This window comes from Papaver somniferum, chromosome 4 (genome assembly GCF_003573695.1).
Source record: "Papaver somniferum cultivar HN1 chromosome 4, ASM357369v1, whole genome shotgun sequence".
In the NCBI taxonomy this organism is placed as follows: domain Eukaryota; kingdom Viridiplantae; phylum Streptophyta; class Magnoliopsida; order Ranunculales; family Papaveraceae; genus Papaver; species Papaver somniferum.
The window spans coordinates 78,680,745-78,702,232 of record NC_039361.1 but is presented as its reverse complement, the minus strand read 5'-3'; the positions used below and the strand labels follow the sequence as shown (position 1 = coordinate 78,702,232).

General features: G+C 35.1%; 1 protein-coding gene across 3 annotated transcripts; it reads left to right on the top strand.

Annotated features, from left to right (window-relative positions):
* Nucleotides 1-1,318: 1,318 nt before the first annotated feature.
* LOC113275978 (microtubule-associated protein RP/EB family member 1A-like) lies at nucleotides 1,319-5,205 on the top strand. 3 transcript variants are annotated; one of them, XM_026525573.1, is made up of 9 exons: nucleotides 1,319-1,694; nucleotides 2,704-2,772; nucleotides 2,852-2,938; nucleotides 3,367-3,473; nucleotides 3,560-3,702; nucleotides 3,796-3,872; nucleotides 4,384-4,497; nucleotides 4,725-4,856; nucleotides 5,104-5,205. In XM_026525573.1, exons 1-8 carry the CDS (start codon nucleotides 1,581-1,583, stop codon nucleotides 4,851-4,853), a joined length of 840 nt encoding a protein of 279 aa, XP_026381358.1. In that variant the 5' UTR covers nucleotides 1,319-1,580; the 3' UTR covers nucleotides 4,854-4,856; nucleotides 5,104-5,205. The 3 variants fall into 3 exon arrangements, with proteins under 3 accessions (XP_026381358.1, XP_026381359.1, XP_026381357.1); XM_026525574.1 differs by lacking the exon at nucleotides 5,104-5,205 and adding an exon at nucleotides 4,980-5,082; XM_026525572.1 differs by lacking the exon at nucleotides 5,104-5,205 and having other exon boundaries at nucleotides 4,725-5,087.
* The last annotated feature ends 16,283 nt before the right edge of the window (nucleotides 5,206-21,488 follow it).

The following is a 21,488-nucleotide window of genomic DNA, read 5'->3' as shown; positions in this document are numbered from 1 at the left end:
GGACGGGTTTCCCATGGTGTTCCATAGTTACGGAAAATATTTATAGCTCTGTCACAATCCATCAAGTGCAATCGAGCATATCCACAATAAAACCAAAATTGCAAAATAAATAAATTATATCAAGTACAAAGTTTTCTTTTCTTCTCAATTTTGATTATGATCCAATGCGATTGATTATATAGATGGACCAAAAGAAAATATAGTTAATATTTTAAGATCGATCATCTACAATATAATTTGTACGAGTGAGTTACAGAAATATTGCATCATTCGTAAATTTCTATGAATATTGAACGAAATAATAAATAAATCTATGATAATACTTTTTGATAAAATTCAAAACCTTATATATGAAAGATACGAGATGGGTACGGGGTGGTGACCTTAAATCTCATCCCCGCATAACTAATTTCAGGAATTACCCGTATCCGGTCCCATCCCCGTTTGTGTGGGAAAAACCCTACCCAATAGAGACGGGTATCCATGGAAATAGGTTCGGATGGGGAAACTGCCATCCCTACCTACCAGTGAGACGGAAATTATATTTTTGCTCAGTTACCGGCGTACATTAAATCCGTACTTGATTATAATTTGATTCACACCGGTTGTGTTAGAACGCTCCCAAACCAAAGTTTTTATAGTTTGGTTTTGGTTTTTAGTTTGCTCGTATGATTGTGCAAACCGGCCTTAGGTTTCTCAAATTATGAGATTTAAAAAGTCGTTCCGTGTAACTTTTGAGAATCGAAAACGCAACATCATTTTATTTTATTGCATTTTCTTTCTTAAAAAAGAAACCCGTAGCTTTTCTGGTGGTGCCATGTGGGCGGATGATATGCTAAATTGTAGAGAAAGCAAGAGAGCAAGACCCACTGGGTGTCCGGCTACCCATTTTATAAAGGTTCTAATCAGTTTCACAACAAAAACATCCCCACTGGGTGTCCGGCGGCTACCCATAGTTCCACTCTACACAATTTCTATATCGAATTTAATTCATATCCACTATTTTATTAAATACAAATAAATAATAATTAATTAATCGGTGGTGCTATTCACATCACAAAAATACCACACTACTCACAGTTCAGGACATCTAAACCCCACATCTCTAAAATAGTGAACCTTTTTATCCAGCGGTAGATCCTGACTGAAAGTCATGAACCAATACTCTTGCAACACCTAGCGTTTGAGATGTGAATAGAGCTCTAAGTGGAGCTGTGAATAGCATTTCCGTTAATTAATACACACAGCCGTGGGCCAAAAGGAGTATAATATAAATATTCAAAAGTTAGGATTCTCCCTCTTCCTCCTCCGTCAGAACCTTTATTTTCACACATTTCATCTCCTTTCGGTTACTTATAACTCTTTCCTCTCCTCTCTCTCTCCTCTGCACCGTCTCTAATTCTCATCGAAACCCTAGAATGTTACCCATTTAATTTAACATTTTCATCTTATAACCCAATTTTTGAGATTTGGGGGTTTCTTATACACTCATACTTCCTTAACCCTTTTCTTGATTCCACATAAAAACCTTGTTTTTTCTTGTAATTCTTTGGAAAACAAGGTTTGTGCAATTTCTTAAAATGGCGATGGTGGCGAATATTGGAATGATGGATAGTGCTTATTTTGTTGGGAGGAATGAGATTCTTTCTTGGATTAATGCTACTCTTCAAGTAAATCTCTCTAGGGTCGAAGAGGTACATTTCAAATCGATGTTTTTCTTTACTTGTTTGTCAAATTTGTGATTTTCATAGGTTTTGATTTTTGATTTATTTATTTATTGTGGGGGTGTTTTCTATTTTCTTCAGTTGGTCCATGAAATGTGCAATTTTTAGGGGAATTTAATATAAAATTTAAGTATTCACATAATTAAATCTAACTCCATTTCTTTATTTTTTTTTCTTTCATTTAGTGCTTGTTTGTGGGTGAATGTGTATTTCTTGGTTCATGCATGTTCTTGGGGTAGTTTTGATGGACCCATAGCATTTATATTGTAACTGGTGTTTGTTTTATATCTGCGTAGATCTTGGTTTGTTTTCATATATCACTGTCTGTAAACTGTTGTTTACTGTTTGTAGTTAGGGTTTTATAGTTTACGAGTTTGCTCCATTATACATTAGAACACATTGGGGATCATGGCTAATGCACGTAGACTAAAGTCAGTAATTCTTTTAAGTGGTAATGAAATTTGACTAATCTCTGTGCATAACGAGCTTGTTTAGTGAATTTAAGGTTGGATGGATATTGTGGTGGTTGTTAGTTTCATTTACTACATTACTTCCCCATTTGGTCAATCTTTATTCCCCCCCAACAGATGAGGGGGTTAAAGAGAGCATACAAGAACCATAAACTAAGAAATGAATTTGCAAACGTCTATACGAAGTGCGCATACTATCTTCGTAGACTATATTCTTTAGATCTTGAAAAAACAAACTTGCACAATTTCAAGCCATTCACTTTAATCTTTCAAACTCTAGATGGCCTGTAGTTATTCTGATGTGTCACGAATTTCCATCTTTGTTGCTCTTCTTTTCCAGATCACGGGATGGTATACATCTTTTACTCTCACTTGCACATGATGTGGTTATTTATAACTTTTCCTTATCATATGTGATTATGTGCCAATACAAGTTATTCATATGTGATTTTATCATCAATTGTTATTACTTAGGGTCTTTTAACTCTCATCCTAAATGTTATGGTTAGGCTTGTTCTGGTGCTGTTCAGTGTCAAATGATGGACATGACACATCCAGGAGTTGTCCCAATGCATAAGGTATAATCGACTGTTAGTGTCTCTGCTTTTATTCTAGACTGTTCTATCCACTGTCTGTGTTAATCTGCTTATTTTTTAGGTGAACTTCGACGCGAAGACAGAATATGACATGATTCAAAATTATAAGGTTTTGCAAGAAGTCTTTAACAAGTTAAAGATAGAAAAGGTAATATAACTTCAATTCTGTTTCTTCAGGTGTACTAATTTGCCTGTAAAATCTCAAATTTCATTTCACATGGCGTGGATCTACATTTAAACAGCAAGATTGCTTAAGTACAGGCTGACTGATTAGACATTATTTTATTGTCTGGAGGATTAGCCATTCCTTCCAAAATCTATACCCAGTACAGTAACTGAGTGAACAATTTCCATTATATGGTCACTTATGGTTCTCATAAATAAACTATAAAGAATTAACAGCATAGGTCTTCACCTGTGATTCGGGTCTCAGAACAATCTGTTGGTATACTACTGGACCACTGGCATTTGTTTATGAGTTCTGGTATTGCAGTTTTCTTTCCTTCTTTTTTTTTGAAGGAAGATTCTTGTTGTTTTTTCTGCCCTTCCTCAAGTTATTTACTGGTTTTGTGACAGCATATTGAAGTTACCAAGCTTGTGAAAGGACGACCGTTAGATAACTTAGAGTTCTTACAATGGCTGAAACGCTACTGTGATTCTGTAAATGGTGGTATTATGAATGAGTATGCAACTTCTTCTTTCTCTTGTCTCAATGTCTTTTTAATTGATATTCTCTACTCTTATCTTTTAACTATTACCTATTTTTTAGGAACTACAATCCAGTGGAGCGTAGGTGCAAGGGTGGAAAAGAACGTCACCCAAAGGGATCTACCAAAGCCTCAAAATCATTGCAATCTAACAATCTACCTCATCATATCTCAGGAGATGCACCTGGCTTTAATAAAATTTCAGGTAAGGTTTAGGATTATGTGTTCTCTATTATGAATGCTTATGCACCTTTTCCTCTTCTCATCTGATTTCCTCTTGCTTTACTCTGGCAATTAGGACCTAAACAAGGGAAAACATGTCCAACATCAGGTCTGGCAGATTGCAATAGTGAGATTCAGGCACTGTCTGGGCAGGTACTATTACTATTAGCCAGACATTCTTTATTTCTTTTTCTGTAATTTGCTGGCTTGCAAAACAAAATAGTTAAATTTTGATCTCTTGAAGATCCAACTTTGAGTGACTCAGGATGCTAAATCATTCATCCCTAGTGGCATTGAATTAGGAAACTGTGTTTGGATGATACTGGTCCACCATTTCGATGGCTCCATCCAGAAATTCTGAAATTTATCTAACTGGATCTGGAAATATTGGTCTTTATAGTTGAGTTTTATCTCTTGTATGTTTATATGCTGTGATTGTACTATCAAACTATGCATGCACTGGGGCTCGAGTTTGACCCCTGAGGTTGGCCTTGATGCCATATTTTCTTTACAATTTTGTGGATACCATCTCTTTAAGCATGTGACTTACAGGAATAGAGTGTATCTTAAGGTAAGAGACATTGCCTGATCAGCTTGACCTGGCTCTTCCATATAAAATTTTGGAGTGCAATGGTAGTCATACTTATATGCTTCTGACGTACAGGTTATGGATCTCAAGCTGTCAGTAGATCACTTGGAGAAAGAAAGAGACTTCTACTTTGCAAAGTTAAGAGATATTGAAATCCTTTGTCAATCTCCTGAACTGGAACATCTTCCGGTAAGTTGTATATTAATATTTCCGGTAAGTTGTATATAATTAGGTTGCTCCTCTTTGGGATCTGGTGAAACTAAAAGTAATGTAGTTTGTCTTAAATTTACGTTTTTAATCGGTTTGTGATATATTACTAATTTGGTTGTGGCGCGTGTTTCATTTCTATTTGAACACCATATTCATGACATTTTCCTAAATGTATCTCAGTTTTCTCATTATTTTTGTGCTTGCAGGTTTCAGCAGCGATTAAGAAAATCCTGTATGCAGTTGATGCAAAGGAGTCTGCTCTTGGTAAGGCACAAGAAATTGTACTTGGGTCCACGACCGATGATGCTGTTGATGATATGGGTGCAACTGAATGAAAAGTAAGAAACAAGTCATCTTTAAATGCTCTTTCCTGCTGAGGTAGCTTAAGGTTCAAGACTAGAAAAGCCCTGACAACTGATGCCAACATGTATTAACATAAAATGACGCTTTCACTTTTGCAGACAAGGTTTTAGCTGGAAGGCTAAGAATCGGTTCCCAATTTCTTATTATACTTGTAATGGATAATTAATATAATACAATATTACTCATTGCATTCACTTTTAACCAAATCCTTTTCTAGTGCAGAACAGCAGATTGTGTTTGTCGAAATGATGAAATATTGTAGAGTTGAGATCCTTGTGGAATTCCATGTTTTTCTCAGAACTCATAAAAATAATACTGGCCTTAGACTTCTGTAAATCAGGTATGTAGTTTCCAAATATTACTGTCAGAGGAGGAACCTAACCTACGAGTCTGTTGATCTCTTATACATATGGTTGAGACGAGTGTTCCAGGATGAGTGAATTTGGTTGCTGAGCAAATTCAGCGTAAACATACTTGTGTAGAAGATAAAACCTGATTCCGCTTAGTTTTGACATAGATATAGAAGATAAACTGAAATCTGCAAGATTACTGATAAAACAAATACTGGAAGACTTAGATTTGGTCTCTTTAAAAGTACTTCAGAGTCTTCTAATTAGTATAACTTTGGTGTTTATGTTTGCAAGAAAATTTAACTGCTCTCATCAAAAGTTGATGGCTCCTATTTGTAAGGTTGATGCTATCAGTTGGATTAAGGATAATTCTGGTAAAATTCTGAAAGATCTTCCGAAGAGATAGTATTAGTAATTTCTTTGCACCATTATTCCTCCGGTCCTCAGCAGGTTCAGGATAAAATTCTGAAAGATCTTCCCTGTACATTCTCTTGTGCAGATAACGATGTTTGTAATAACATACTTAGCGAAACTGGTCTCAGTATAGACCCATCGGTTATTGTAACTACGTGCTTCTAAAGCGCTTTCTGAAACGAAAATGATTTGTGACTTCCAGTTTTTGTACTCCCGTTGCTCCCAGTGTTAGGTGGCAACAATGTGGAGTTTTTTCTATTACTTGTAATTTTTTACTTTCTATAAATTTATATATCCCCACATATTTTATCCAAATATAATGTAATCTTCCTAATTGATATTATGCAGAATTATAACCTCCAAAAATTAGATCGTACAAGAAGTAGAAGAAGAACCTAAAAATCTAGGAGATGTATGGATGCCACTAGACTTTCTCAGCCATTTATATCTCTTGTAATCAGCTACGGGGAATGATGTGATAGACTTTGATGCACACCTATTAATGCTATTTGATGAACCAATGGTGCAAAATAGTTTATAGTAATTATTGAAAATCTAATCTGTGATGATTTGGTTAACTCCTGATCACATGCCAGACTCAAACAATTTAAATTCACAAAATTATATCTGGTAGGCCATGATTTCACTACGGTTTTCTCATAGATTGTGCAAATAGTTCATCTCGTTACTCAATTTGATTTCTAACAAAGATATAAAATCGGGTAGACTAGCTAGCACATCTGGTTAAAAATAAATAAGATAATCAAGTGAAGTTCTGATAATGGGATAATGATCGACTATTGGAATTGAGTACAGATCGATGAGTTTTAGTCTCCCAAGAACGATGAGAGGAAAAAAAAAAGAAAGGAAATAAGAGGAGTTGGATGTCTAGGTGGATGCCACCTAACATTGGGAGCAATGGGAGTAGAGAAATTGAGGTCACAAATCATTTTCGTTTCTGAAACCCTAGCTAACAAACTAACTCCCTTTATAGATAGTCTCACATCTGCCTATCAAAATGACTTTGTTTCTAGAAGAAGCATTTATGAAAACATTCTACTTGCTAGTGAGATTATTTATGCGGTTAAGCACTTCAAGGGAAAGTATGGTCTAGCAGCAAATTAGATATGTTTAAAGCCCATGACAAGCTTGAATGATCTTTCCTGGATAAACTCAAGAAACTTTCACCATTGCAGTAAGTGGTGTAACTTAATCATTTAATGTTTGTCTTCTGTATCATACTATGTGTTGCTTTATGGTGTTCCAACTGGTCTCATTAAGCCTGAGAGAGTTTTACAATAAGAACATGCTCTCTCTCTTTACCTATATATTCCATGTTCTGATGTTCTGCTGGCCTATATTGATAAGCTTACCAGAAATGGTCTTATTCAGGGTATTATTGAACCGCCTAAACATGTTCCATCTGCTGGCCTATTTTGATAAACTTACCAGAAATTGTATTCGTCAGGGTAATAAAGTGTCTAAACATGTTCCAAATGCTTTTTGCTCATGATAGCTTTATTTTCAAAAGTATTTGCCTCTGATTTCCTTAATATTGGGGATTATCTTCGGAGGTATTATCTTGCTTCTTGACGAGAGATCAATTTTGTTATATCCAGTACCATGTTCAGTAATGATCTCAGCCATAAGATTATGAGTCATTTCTCTTCTTTCTGGGTATTCATAGTCGTGACCTTGGTGAGAATATTTGGTCCAAAACATGAGTATTTTGATGGGATCTCATCCTGAATTAACAAATTTCTCCCGCAAGTCACTAGAACTTCTCTTGTTAAGCATGTGAGGTAGAATATCCTTATCTACCAAATGACAGTTTTTCTTATCCCTGTGAATCATTGCAGAAAGATGGATTCTTATCTCTGCAAATTTTGGTAAGGAGAGGCAAGACCCAAAGAAAATAAAAATCCATTATGTGGGTGAGATTCTCTTTGTTCTCTTAAGTCTGAAGAAGGTTTAGGCTTTAAGATGACTGTCTTATTCTGTCATGGCCTTGACATGCATAAATGCCTGAAAATTTGGTTGAGTTTCCAGATTCTTTACTTTGTAATGTACTTAAGGCCATATATTTTTCTAATTCTGACTTCCTTAATGTTAAGTATCCTGAATCTTATTCTTGGACTTTGGAAGTGCCTTTTTAGTATCTTGGATCTCAGTATACCTTTTATCAATGGATTGTGAAGGAGGCATTTTATTGACCCTGTAGATTAATTTCCCCTTTGGGTACTGCCGCACTTAATCCCTTGGTTCCTCCTGATCCTAACCTTAATAAAGTTTATGACTTGATACAAAAACCTTGAATGTTAGTAAGACAATGCTTCTTTTACAAAGTTGGCCTATATTCCTTTAATCCAATTATGCACTCCTAATAGAAGGGCTTGGGAGCTTTCAAATAATGACAGATTTAGTTCTAAAACTGCCAATTTCGGTCTAGAGGTTTTATACTTTCCTAAATATGAATGTTTGAAGTGTAACTAGAAAGTTAAATGTCCTTATCGTGTTTCGTTGTCACTTTGAAGAGAAACAAGGAATTCGTTAGGGTATTGCTCGGTTAAACCCGCCAACCGTTGGTATGTCAAGGTTGGTTGTCATATTTTAGTATGAAAACTCAAGGTCGCTTGATTAGATTACTAGAGTCAACTTCGTTAGGTTAGACTAGGAAGTGTAGAAATGTCGAGACATACAAGTATTACTCTGGAGACCTGGATAATCTGAAGACGTATCGAAATCAACGAACACAACATCGTTCTGCTAGAGGTTGTTAATACAAGACTTGACTTGTTTTCATTTATGTCTACATTACTTTCAAGTCGTTTATATTGGAAATATAAAATGTGAAATTATATATTGTTAGAGCACTGCTCGGTCGAACTCGCAAGCGTTGCTATCTCAAGCTTGTTTGTCAATGTTATTGATAAAAACTATAAGTCTTGATTTCTAGTCTACTTATAGATGTCTCGGAGTAGGATAGATTGTGTAGTTGAGCATTAGACTTCACGGCGTTCATCAATTGAAGACGAAGAACTACTAAGGCGATCTTGTGGAACTTCATTAACAAAAGGTATGTGGAGACTGAAACTCATCTATCACTTGGAAAGTCTATTTCTACTCTATCTCCTATATTGAGATATAAGTCGTGTTACAATATAGTTTTCTATTATACATATTTGAGGTTTCGAGATGAGTTTAAATCGCTTACATATTTCTCGGAATATGTGTTGGTAAGCTTCCGCTTCAACCAAGTTCATCTTGATCATGTGAAAATCGCCGAGTAACATCTAACATGGTTTGTGTGATACAATCATTTTGCGTAGACTTGGAATATTTCGTTATGGTTATTTCAATAACTTGAAAATTGCTTTGATGTTAATAGTGTGTGAAAACGGCTATTGTCGTCCTCTAATAAAGTTTCAATGATTGAAATAAGAGTTTAGAATACTTAACCATCATTGGATTATAAACATATTGTGCATTCTTGCATGTATACGATCCATGAGCGGAACTTAAGTATGCATACCCGTATGCGTACTTGAAGTTGTGAAATTCCGTGTACCAAGTACACATACCGGTACGCATACTTGTGTAAGGTATAGGTACGGAAATTTCTGCTGGGATTTGGAAGTGTACTAAGTATGCGTACCCGTTTGCATACTGGCAAACACAAACCCAGACCGTCTACTTAAGTATGCGTAACCGTTTGCATACTTGAGTGGTTAAAGTTCTAAAATCGGTTGGCTCATGAACTAATACATTTATATATTAAGGAATGCATTCTTTGCAAACTGTGGCTATAATGTTCATGAATTGATTCGAGTGAATCAAACTGATTTTGCTTCAATTGTGTTCTTGTATACTTCTATGAGAATATAACAATTGAACAACTCTTTAACTAGTTTCATTTGAGTCATTTGAAGTAGTTATGGTTAAGATGAATAAGGTTGATATGAGAGTGTTCATATAGCTAACCTCGGTTAACTACGGTTGAGCCAACATGGTGTACACGTTTAGGTACGATTACATAAACCTAAATGAGGGTATATTTCATTTGTGTATAACAAGCTAAGTTCGATCTAACGGTTGAAAGATATTAGCTTGAATCTAATCAAGTTTTTATCTAACGGTGAATATTGAATGCTTTGTTACTAAGGTAACATTGGTTGTAAACCCTGATTTGAAAACTATATAAAAGAGAACTCTAGAAACTGGGAAAACTAATCCCCATACCTCATGTATGATACTAGTTGTATAAGCTAGAGTCGATTCTCCTTTAACCTTAGGTTTTTCACGAAACCCTGTAGGTTGCGACTTAAATACTTCATGGGATCCTGAAGCCAGACCCAACTATTTTCTCTGTAGTTACGTGATCTGATCCTGCTGTTTCTATCGTGTTTGAGTACGATCTTCTTTAAGATTGACTCGAGATTTAATCTCCGATAGGCAAGATAAAAAGTAATCACAAACATCTTCGTCTCATAATTTGTGATTCCACAATATATTGTTTCGCTACCATACAATTAATATTATTGTGAGGTGATTGATATTTTTAGGCTGTTCTTCGGGAATATAAGTCTGGTATATCAATTGGTTCCTGTTCACCTTGATTCATCAAAAGACGAAACAAAACTCGTAGGTATTTCCTTGGGAGACAAATTTATCTATTCCTGTAGACTTTTCCGTGTGAGACAGATTTGTTTATCAAGTCTTCGACTTTGGGTCGTAGCAACTCTTGGTTGTGGGTGAGATCATCTAAGGGAATAAACTGCGTAGTATCCTGCTGGGATCAGAGACGTAAGGAGCGCAACTGTACCTTGAATCAGTGTGAGATTGATCAGGGTTCAACTACAGTCCAGACCGAAGTTCATTGGTAGTAGGATAGTGTCTATAGCGGCTTAATACAATATGGTGTTCAAATCTGGACTAGGTCCCGGGGTTTTTCTGCATTTGCGGTTTCCTCGTTGATAAAACTTCTAGTGTTATTTCTTTTTCGCATTATATTTTGTTATATAATTGAAATATCACAGGTTGTGCGTTGAATAGATCAATTGGTAAATCCAACCTTTGGTTGTTGATTGAAATTGATTGATCCTTGAACATTGGTCTTTTGTACCGTTCAAGTTATTTCTCTTATATTCAATCGGGCTAGAAAATTCATATTTGCTGCTTGCAGATTGAATTGAGAGATAGAGATACAAAAACTCTTTGATATAATTTTCTCTAGATTGAGTCTAACTGTCTAGTTGATTATCTTAAAAGTATATTGGAGTTAGTTCATATATATTTCCAAACGAAATATTGGGTGTGGTTGTTAGACCCCCGCTTTTTCAAGTTGATTCTCTTGAAAGTATATTGGAGTTTGTCTATTCAGATTGCCAAACGAAATATTGGGTGTGGTTGTTAGACCCCCGATTTTTCATGTATATATATGAAACTATAGTATTAGATACTTGTTCATTCTATTATGATCAAAGTGTCAAGGAAGAATATACAAGTTGTATCAGAACTTCTATATATTGAATTACAAAGTATAACGCTTATATTTTGAACTTCGTAACTACTACATAGATGTTATCTTTGTAACTTGTTACTAGATTGTGTAACGAACTTAGGATTAATTCCATACCTAGAAAACTATGTTCAACTATACATGAGTTTAAGTAAGAAGACTTGCAAAACTTGCTTCGTAGTTGAAAGGAATCAATAGGATTGGTGGTCCAATTCCTATTAGGGATCCATAGCAGGACCGATCCCTTCCTTGGGGATCTATAGCAAGACTGATCCCTATTGGGAATATCTTGCAGGGCATGTCCCAATAACAAATCTCTTATTTCCGGTTTTACATATACTTTAGGGTTTTGTGAATATTGGAATATGAGTTGCTATTAAGGAAAGGTCAAGATGTTGACATTGTTAGTAATTTGAACATTTGCTGAAATCTTATCTTTTATTGTTCAAAGATATTCATACTCAAGGTGAGATCCCAAAACGAAACATTTGAGAATCTTCTTTTGAGATTTTCGAATATATATTTTTTATTTTTCTAGCAAATAAGTATATCTCTAAAAGATATATTAGTAATGTATGTTTGTAAACTAGATAGTATTGAGTTGTAATCCGTTAGGGATTTCGATATATTAGTTGAAATTAGACAAAACCGAAAATTGGTGTTTGTTGCATATTTTTAGAATATTTTCGGTTATGGAAATTCCTTGATGTCCAAACTACATTGGTCTAAAAATAATGAAGTTTGATATTCTTACAAACTTATTCTGACACAGATATTTCATTTTGTAGTCACTGTGGTAGCCGACTAATAATATTACTTGTAATATTAACTTGGGGAGGAGAGAAACTTAATTAAGCGAATGCCTTACGTACGCTAGTTTAAAGACTTATGTGGGATCAGGAAGCGTCTAGATAGTACCGTTGGTGTGAAACTATAATTTTCGTTGTTTTTAGTTTTTGATTACTGATTTGATTTACTAACGGTTGTTAAATTTTGATTGCGCCTAGTTTGATTAATCATGGGAGCCTTTTCTTCTGATATAATATCACTAAAACTAGATCAAGGATTGACGGCAGTTCAGATCTATTTTTAGATCTGATGATAGACTCATGATCATCCATAACAGACTCCAATTTGTGCGTCATCGATCATAAGCATTCAAGTTTATTTTTGCAGGTACATTGAAGACATTGGATATTTGAAGACAAAAAGATTTCTTATTGGTTTATGATCTATGTGATTTACTTCGTCCATACATTTGATCGATTGGGATCCGACTTAGATTTGTTTATCTTTTGAAGGACATCCTATTGCTAATCATATAGATTGGCAAGCTATCATTTGGTGGTGTTATTCAGGATCCAAATCTGATAGTTTGTAAACCTAGATCTAGTTATCTTGATAATCTAGATCTCGATTGATCTAACCAACATTTTTCTGTTTAAAAAAAGACTTAATCCGGTTCTTGTAATGTTTATTCGAAGGTTTCTATATCCAATCATTAATTAGTTAATGTTTGATTATGTTTTTTGATTTTCATGCTTGATTAATCAATTGTTTACTCCATTTTCATGAAAATAATCCAGATCTAGATGATTAATTACGTTTTTTATTCATTCGTTACTAGATCTGATTATACTAGTTTTCTTTTGCTGGTTTCAGGTTTGTTTTCAGTTTTTTTTTTTGTATGAACCATCAATATGTATACGCTGTACTGACAAAAAAAACCTAGTTGATTGGTTAGTTTGTTTGTTTTTTTAAATAATGCATTTTTTGTTATTTGATCCAGCAATACATATATCACGTACTGGAAATAAGATGCTTTGATTTTGTTTTATTCAAAGATTCATCATTTATTTTGATTTTGTTATATTCATGGATTCTTTACTTATTTTGACATATAATTGATTTTTAGGTTATGGATCAGCAGTACATATATCAAATAAAAAAACTGGTTTGATTCTGTTTTATTCACTTAATTCGTATGATCTGGCAGTACATATATGGAATACCGAAATATAATTATTTTCATTCTTTTTCTTTTTCGTCATGAAGTTGATTTAGATAGTGAATCAGCGCAGTACATATACTGATTCCCGAAGAAACTGCTTTGATTATGTTTTACTTTATTCACTTAATTCGTATGATATGGCAGTACATATATGGAAAACTGAAATAACACTGTTTTTATTTATTTATTTTTTTGTGAATCAGCAGTACATATATGAATTACCAAAGATAACATGATTTTTTTCTCATGTATTAGTTATGTTTTGTTGTGTATATATGTTTCTGCTTTGTATGAAATTAGTATTAATTTGTTTTTTATTTTGTTTTCGCAGGTTCACCAGGAGTCGTGGTGGATTGTAATTCGATTGCTAATCTCATGGTGGGTTTGGATGTAGAATCTTAAAGGTGGGATTTATGGGTCCAAGGAATTTGGTGGAATTACGTTTCCCCCGGTACGTTTGGTTGCCCAAATCCCTGGAATTACGTTTCCGACGGGAATCACTTTTGTAGCAAATCCTCCATATGGAGTCCGACCCCTCCCCTCTAAGATTTGCTGGGAAACTTATCAGGGGATTTATGGACCCACTTTTTTTTTAACTCCAAATACCATATATATACAATTTTAAGATTCTTAGGGCAATGCCAAACAATATATGGACTTTAACACAAGAAAATTTTATGAATCCTAGAAATCTCAACTGAGTTATCAAACATACAAGGAATTTACATGAATCCCAGAATTTATAATCCCGTGGGATTATAAATTCCTTGAAATTGTGAATTTTGCAAACAAACCCACCATCAGGTTATTTTCTTGTAATGTTTGTTTATATGACGTGGAATGACTGTTCTGATTTCTTAGTATATGTTGAAAAAGCAGGGGTCTAATAACCACACCCAATATTTCACTTAGCTATCTGTATGGACTAACTCCAATATACTTTCAAGAGAATCAACTAGACAGTCATACTGAATCTTAAGAAAAGTATATCAAAGAGTCTGCAATCAAACAAATAGGAATTTGCGAGCCCGATTGAATATAATAAATAACTTGGACGGTATCAAAAATCAATATCCAAGTATCAATCAATTTAATCAAAAACCAAAGGTTGGGTTCATAATTGATTGAACTTACGCACAACCTATGATATTTCAATTATATAAACAAATATAATACGGAAAAGAAATAACACAAACACCAGAAGTTTTGTTAACGAAGAAACCGCAAATGCAGAAAAACCTCGGGACCTAGTCCAGATTTGAACACCACACTGTATTAAGCCGCTACGGACACTAGCCTACTCCAAGTTAACTTCAGACTGGAATGTAACCAATCTCACACTGATCAAGGTACAATTGCGCTCCTTATGTCTCTGAATCCCAGCAGGACTCTACGCACTTGATTCCCTTAGTTGATCTGACCCACAACTAAGAGTTACTACGACCCAAAGTCGAAGACTTGACAAACCAAACTGTCTCACACAGAAAAGTCTATTGAATAAATAAATCTGTCTCCCACAGATAAACCTATGAGTTTTCTTCCGTCTTTTAATAAATCAAGGTTCACATGAACCAATTGGTATACCGAACTTATATTCCCGAAGAACAACCTAGAAATATCAATCACCTCACAATAATCTTAATCGTATGGTAGCGAAACAAGATATTTTGGAATCACAAACGATGAGACGAAGATGTTTGTGACTACCTTTTATCTTTCCTATCGGAGATTAAATCTCGAGCCAATCTTAGAGAAGATAGTACTCAATCACGATAGAAAACAATAAGATCAGAACACACAACTACAGAGAAAATAGTTGGGTCTGGCTTCACAATCCCAATGAAGTCTTCAAGTCGTTAACCTACAGGGTTTTGGAAAAAACCTAAGGTTAAAGGAGAATCGACTCTAGTCGCAACTAGTATCACATATGAGGTATGGGGACTAGGTTTCTCAGTGGCTAGAGTTCTCCCTTATATAGTCTTCAAATCAGAATTCAAATCAATGCTACCTTGGTAACAAAGCATTCAATACTCATCGTTATATGAAAACCTAATTAGACTCAATCTAATATCTTTCAACCGTTAGATCGAACTTAGCTTGTTACACACAAATGAAAAGTGACTACATTTAGATATGAGTAACCGTACCTAAACGTGTGCACCTTTGTTGGCTCAACAATAGTTAACCAAAGTTATCCATATAAACACTTTCATATCAACCATATTCATCTTAACCATAACTAGTTCAAATGACTCAAGTGAAACTAGTTCTAGAGTTGTTCAATTGTTTATATTCTCATAGAAGTATACAAGACACAATTGAAGCAAAATCGATTGTGATTCACTCGAATCAATTCATGAACATTATAGCCACGGTTTGCAAATAATTGTATTCCTTAATATATAGATGTACTAGTTCATGAACAAACCGATTTTAGAACATAACCTACTCAAGTATGCAAACGGGTACGCATACCAAAGTAGCTGGACTTGGACTGTGTTCACCAGTGTGCAAATGGGTATGCATACCGTCGTTCACATCCGAAATCAGTTGAATGTAGTGTGCGTACGGGTACGCATACTAAAGTTCCCGGACTTCAACTGACCAGGACGCATACGGGTATGCATACTATAGCTCACGGACTTCACCTGACCAACCAGTACGCATAAAGGTATTCATACTAGATTGCCGGTCTTGGACTACACATATGAAAGTACGCATACTGTGTTTATACCCAATCAGTTCTAAACTCCAATTTCAATCATTAAAACATTCTCGGAAGATGGGAATAGCTTTCTCACACAAACTATTAGCTTCAAAATAATTTTCAAGTGATCGGATGATCAATATGAAATATTCTGAGTCTACATCAAATGACTGTCTCACACAAATCATGTAAGGTGTTACAAGGCGATTTTTACATGATCACCTTTTGACTTTCGTCAAGAGTATAAGATGAACTTGGTTAAAGCGAAAGCTTACCAACACATATTTTGAGAAATATATAAGTGAGTTAAACTCTGCTCGAAATATAAAATGTGTATAATCGAAGTCTATATAGCTATGCGACTTTTGTCTCAAATATGAGATAAAGTAGATAGACTTTTGAGTGATAGATGAGTTGAAGTCTCCAGATACCTTTTGTTGATGAAGTTCCACAAGCTCCCCTTAGTAGTTCTTCGTCTTCAATCGATGAACGTCGTGAAGTCTAATGCTCAACTACACTTTCTATCATACTCCGAGAATTAGCTATAAGTAGACTAGAAATCAAGACTTATAGTTTTGACAACTAAACTTGACAAACAAGCTTGAGATAGCAACGCTTGCGAGTTCGACCGAGAAGTGCTCTAACAATCTTCTCCTTTGTCAATTTTAGTGACAAAACTATCAATATATATGGATTACAAAATAAATAAACTTTGTAGCTTCTCATCCAAATGCTTGATTTCATTGGTTCTTCAACATTACTCGAAATCTTCGTCACTTCCAAGTACTCCAGTGATTTTGAATGTGTTCAACTCAGTGATAGACACATTTTTGTGTCTAATTTGTCCTCAATGTTCTGTATTGTTGGTACTCGATTTCGTACTTATTATGGTATTTTATGTGTTTGTAGGTATTTTTGGGAAATAAACATTTTTGGAAAATCGGCTCGAAAAGTTGCTCGGGGAACCCCCGGAAAAGTACTAAAGGCACCCTCATTTTGGATAAGGGCCACCTCAGGGGCACTCCTGCTGTTAAAGGCGCCCCTACTCTGGATAGGGGGCACCCCCTTCTTCTTCATTTGAAAATCATTTTCTGCAGGAAATATTTCATCGCCACTGCACGAGATTTTGGGAAAGATTTCTGGGAAATTTTCATGGATATTATGCTGCGATTATGTTGTCACTTAATCAATAGGTCGCAGGACGTGTTTTTGGAAGGAAAACAAGGAATAAAATCTGCCCATGAATGGTTGTTGCGTTAAACATGGTAACAAATATTCTCGGATTACGCTTGAGATATAAGAGCATATTACGTGGGATTTAAGAGGATATAATTCTCTGAAAATTTGTTTATATCCAATCCAAAGAGAGTTTGAAAAGTTTCGGACAACTCAGACGTGTATAATAGAGGAAAGGAGAATAAAATCTCTTAAAATTTAATACGATATTTTCTGGTATTTACTCGAGAGATTGATGGTCCTGTGGTGTATTTATAGCTGAGTTTGGAGTCAGATAAGGGGATGGAGTGTTAGGGGGAAGAACAGAATGGAGAGAAATAAAGTTTGAGAAACCTGTTGTTTTTGCTGCCATTGATGAACACGAAGAACATAAGACGCCTGTAGACAGTCGTTCATGCTACAGTGACAGTGACACATTAGTTGTATCGTTCTTTGTAACAGTTAGTTTGTAACAGGCATAATTGTTACAAACCCGGTTTTTCATCATTTTTCCCCTTTTCATCATTTGTAAACCATTTTTGAGCATAAATAAATTCTTTGTGAGGGTTTTCAACATGATGAGCTAGACCCCATCGCTGGAACGACGGACGAAGCTGAATTTTGTCATGTGGTAAATTTAATTAATTCCTTATTTACTTTTTGCACCGATTATAAATGATTTATGATTTCTATTAATCAATTGTTATCTTGTTTGATAGTGTATGCTTAGTCTTAGGTGCTTTTGATACACTATGCTTGTAATTTACAATTGATATTTTACGAAATCTATTTTGGCAAAGAATAGAGTTAATATTTCTTGTGTTTGGAGCTATAATTGCCTAGGATTAATTTCTGAACCACTTGAATATGAAAAACAATGAAATCCCGAGTCCCAGTGAATTCTTCATCCTGTGACATATTCTATATATAATTTATTATTTTTATATTTAAGCCTAGAATCAATCTCAACTAAATCCGAGCGAACGACAACTCTATTTACCACTATCAAAAGTACAATCATTTTGGCGCCGCCGACGCGGATTTGTTTATAGATTTGTTTTTAGATTTTATTTTATTTGTTCTTTTTTACGTGTTTTGGTATTTTTGTTTGCTTTCAGATTTGGAGCTAAGCTAAAGGAAAAAGAGAAAGTGCTGAAAAGGAAGGAAAAGCCCAAAAAGGAAAGAAAAGAGAAATCCAAAAGAAGTGAAAAAGAAGATTTTGTAAATAATTTTATTTTTATTTTTTTAGAAACTGTAATTAAGGTTTTTATTTTTATAATATTTTATTTTTGGACATTTTTATTTCTTTTCTTTTGGACATTGAACATTGGACTTTATTTTTGAGGCCCTAAGGAAGGGTCAGTTTAAATATAAACTGCACAGGGAAGGACGACGATTACGATATCGCCTCGGCCCCTTGGGTTCGTACACTGACATTGGAATCGGTGGCCCGAGTCGACTTCAATGGTTCATCCCCCGTCTGGAATGGGAGGTAAGAATTCTAAACACCCGTGAATCCCCTGTCAGCGGGTTCACTGGATGATTTTGTATGCATATATGTTGAGGACCTGAAATCAGATTTAATTTTCTAGTAAAGGGCAAGGCCTGGCCAAATCAAGATAAGGACTCGGATTTCATCACCGTTTCCTTCTTGCTCGCCTTAGGAACACGTAACCTACGCGAACCTAAGCCTTAAAATTTGGAGCTAGAACGAGACCGATAGGGTAACGAGCTTATTAGGAAAGTCGTTCGAAAAATATTGGTTATTATTTTGAGCATACTTTGAAGTTCATGATGGTTTCTGTGAGTTGAATACGCCGCCTTGTAACGCCAGTGAAGCCTTGGGTATCAAAGCTCCACCGAGATTCCCTCGTCTCTATTCAACTTACTTTAACTCGGATTGATTCCAGAGAGGTTTGCTCAGATTGTAACGAATTCCTTTTCGAAAGAATAGAAGCTAGTCTAGAAACAATCTAAGTGGAGCCATCATGCTTTTTGTTTGCTAGATAAAATAGGCTTGTTATGGTCGAGTCAGCCTTGTTTGTGCTTGTTTAGAATTCCCTTGCAGTTAGGATGTCGAACCGGTATAGACAATATAATGATTATCCAATTGAACAACATGGACATTACTCTTTTTATGATCATAGTGTGAATAGTGGTTGGGAACGCCAACCTTTTCAAGGTTTTGGGTCATACCATGGTGAGCCCAGTTACTATCCACACGCGCATCGGTCATACGGGAAAGAAGATTATAATACTAGTTCTTCGTCTTTAGAGATACAATCAAACTATTAAAAAGTAGTCCTTTTTATGATCCTTCAGTTCCTATTCCTTCTCTAGAAGAGTCTCTCAGGAATTTAGCTGAGTCATCATGTAAGTTAGCTGAATCGACATACAAGTTAGATGAGGTGAACAACATAGTTATTGACGAAATAACTACAACAACGACTGAATCTTCTTTGGAAGATATCCTCAATAGGTTAAGTGAAAACTTATATCCAACACTTAGGGAGCTTTCTTTAGAAGAGACCCTTGAGAGGATAGTTGAGTCGACACGTAGACTTGAGTTAGAGACGAACGAAAGTACTGCTCGAAATGACTTGAATTTCCAATATAGTGTATCCAATAATACTCTTGAAAATGAGGATAGTTATTTGCATAATCAAGATATCGAGGTTAGAATTGGTGACACTCCTTGTGTAGATGAGGTTCAGCCATTTCCATGTTATGATAATGATGAGTATGATGTGGACAATGTTGATGAAGAATCTGAAGTATTTAGGCATGGTGATCAGGAATTTGTTACTCCTATTGAGCTTGATAATGATAATGATATTTCTGGTCCAAATCCCGATGATTTTAATTATTATCCACCTATTCAAAAGGACGGGGATTTGACTAGAGATAATACCTTTTTAGACGAAGTTGTACTTCCTTTTGATTATGAAGCCAATGATGGTTTAGAGGAACTAGTTTATCATGAGAATATTTTTTTCGAGTCTAGAAATTTAGAAACTCTACTCTTAGAAGAAAATGAACTAGTAAAGATGAGTGAGGATGAACCTGACTTAAAAGAATCAATTGACCATTTCCAGGAATCTGATGACCTAGAAATTAGGGAAGTTGTGACTAGTATTTCTAGAGACACTGAAAACTCTAAGTTTGGGGGTGATCATCATTCTCCATGTGCTTTAACTCTTAGAAAGACCCTCACTTGGGACTTGACATATGTGCCTCAACCATTTTACAAGATTATCTTCATACGCGTTTTCCCGAACCTAATAATGTCCAGGAAGAAGTTCAGTTGTTAGAAACCCATCCTATGGTTGATGTGGTTTACCCAGGCTATGATACCCAGATTGATTTTGTTTTCCCACTAAAAACTTTTATTCCAATTGTGGGAACGTTGAATTTGAAATGTGTCAGTTATTGAGTTTTGAAACTAAACCTAATTACTTTAGGATATTAGGGTCGACACATTTGTTTAAGGAACACCACCACTCTCATTGTGGTCAGATGTGTGAATCAAATCTGATTGACTTAGAGGATCCCTAGTTATTCAGGTTATTATTATGTGCTTCTAAGTTTGTATTTGAGTTTTTCCAGACTCTAGATCCTGAACATTCGGATCTAACTTATGAGGAAATGCAACCCATGGAAATATTTTATCTAGACCCTGTTATAGAACCTGAACCTGAACCACATCTAGATGTAGTTGTCTTAAACTGGAAACTAGACAAGGTTGTGCTTTATTTGTTAATTTTCTTGGTATGTTGCAGATTCCTTTTACTTGTGATAGCTCTATTTGGTTTTGGTGATCCGCAGTTATTCCGTCTATCACTTTATGATTCTATGAGGTGATTAATTCCTTCCGATGTATGGCTGAAGACTTTAAACTTAACACTTCTTGGGAGGTAACCCAATCTCATGCCACACGGTAATATCTTTCATTAACTCTTTTGCTTCGAGTGGTAACAGTTTCTCCTTGTTCATGCTTTTAATTTTATCTTTAGAACATTGAGGACAATTTTAGATTTAAGTTTGGGGGTATGGGAGAAACTTTTTGGTTGCAATAAATAAACTCCAAAGCCTAGAAATTTATGCTTATTAAGGTTGGCACTAACCAATCTAAGTGGATGGGAACATCTTGGTTGTAGGAGTTGAGGAACCAATCTGATTAGATGGAAACATCTAAAGAGTCTATTCATAAAAGCACAGAGCTCAGGTGTTAGAATTTAAAAAAAAAAAAAAAAACGTGGTAGTTTCGCCATATCTCGTTGAATCCTAATCCTTTTGTTTTTATTTTTTTTAAGTAACTTGGTGGGGCACACGATTCAAGTTGTTACCTTTGCTAGGGTGAATTAGGGTGATTGAGATACCAAAAAAAATAAA

What these genes read in the sequence shown, in the direction of transcription:
- LOC113275978 (XM_026525573.1), top strand. Translation starts at nt 1,581, where the DNA reads ATGGCGATGGTGGCGAATATTGGAATGATGGATAGTGCTTATTTTGTT. An exon ending in ACAAGTTAAAGATAGAAAAG is followed by an intron (nt 2,939 to 3,366) that starts GTAATATAACTT and finishes GTTTTGTGACAG; the next exon opens with CATATTGAAGTTACCAAGCT. An exon ending in CTGAACTGGAACATCTTCCG is followed by an intron (nt 4,498 to 4,724) that starts GTAAGTTGTATA and finishes TTGTGCTTGCAG; the next exon opens with GTTTCAGCAGCGATTAAGAA.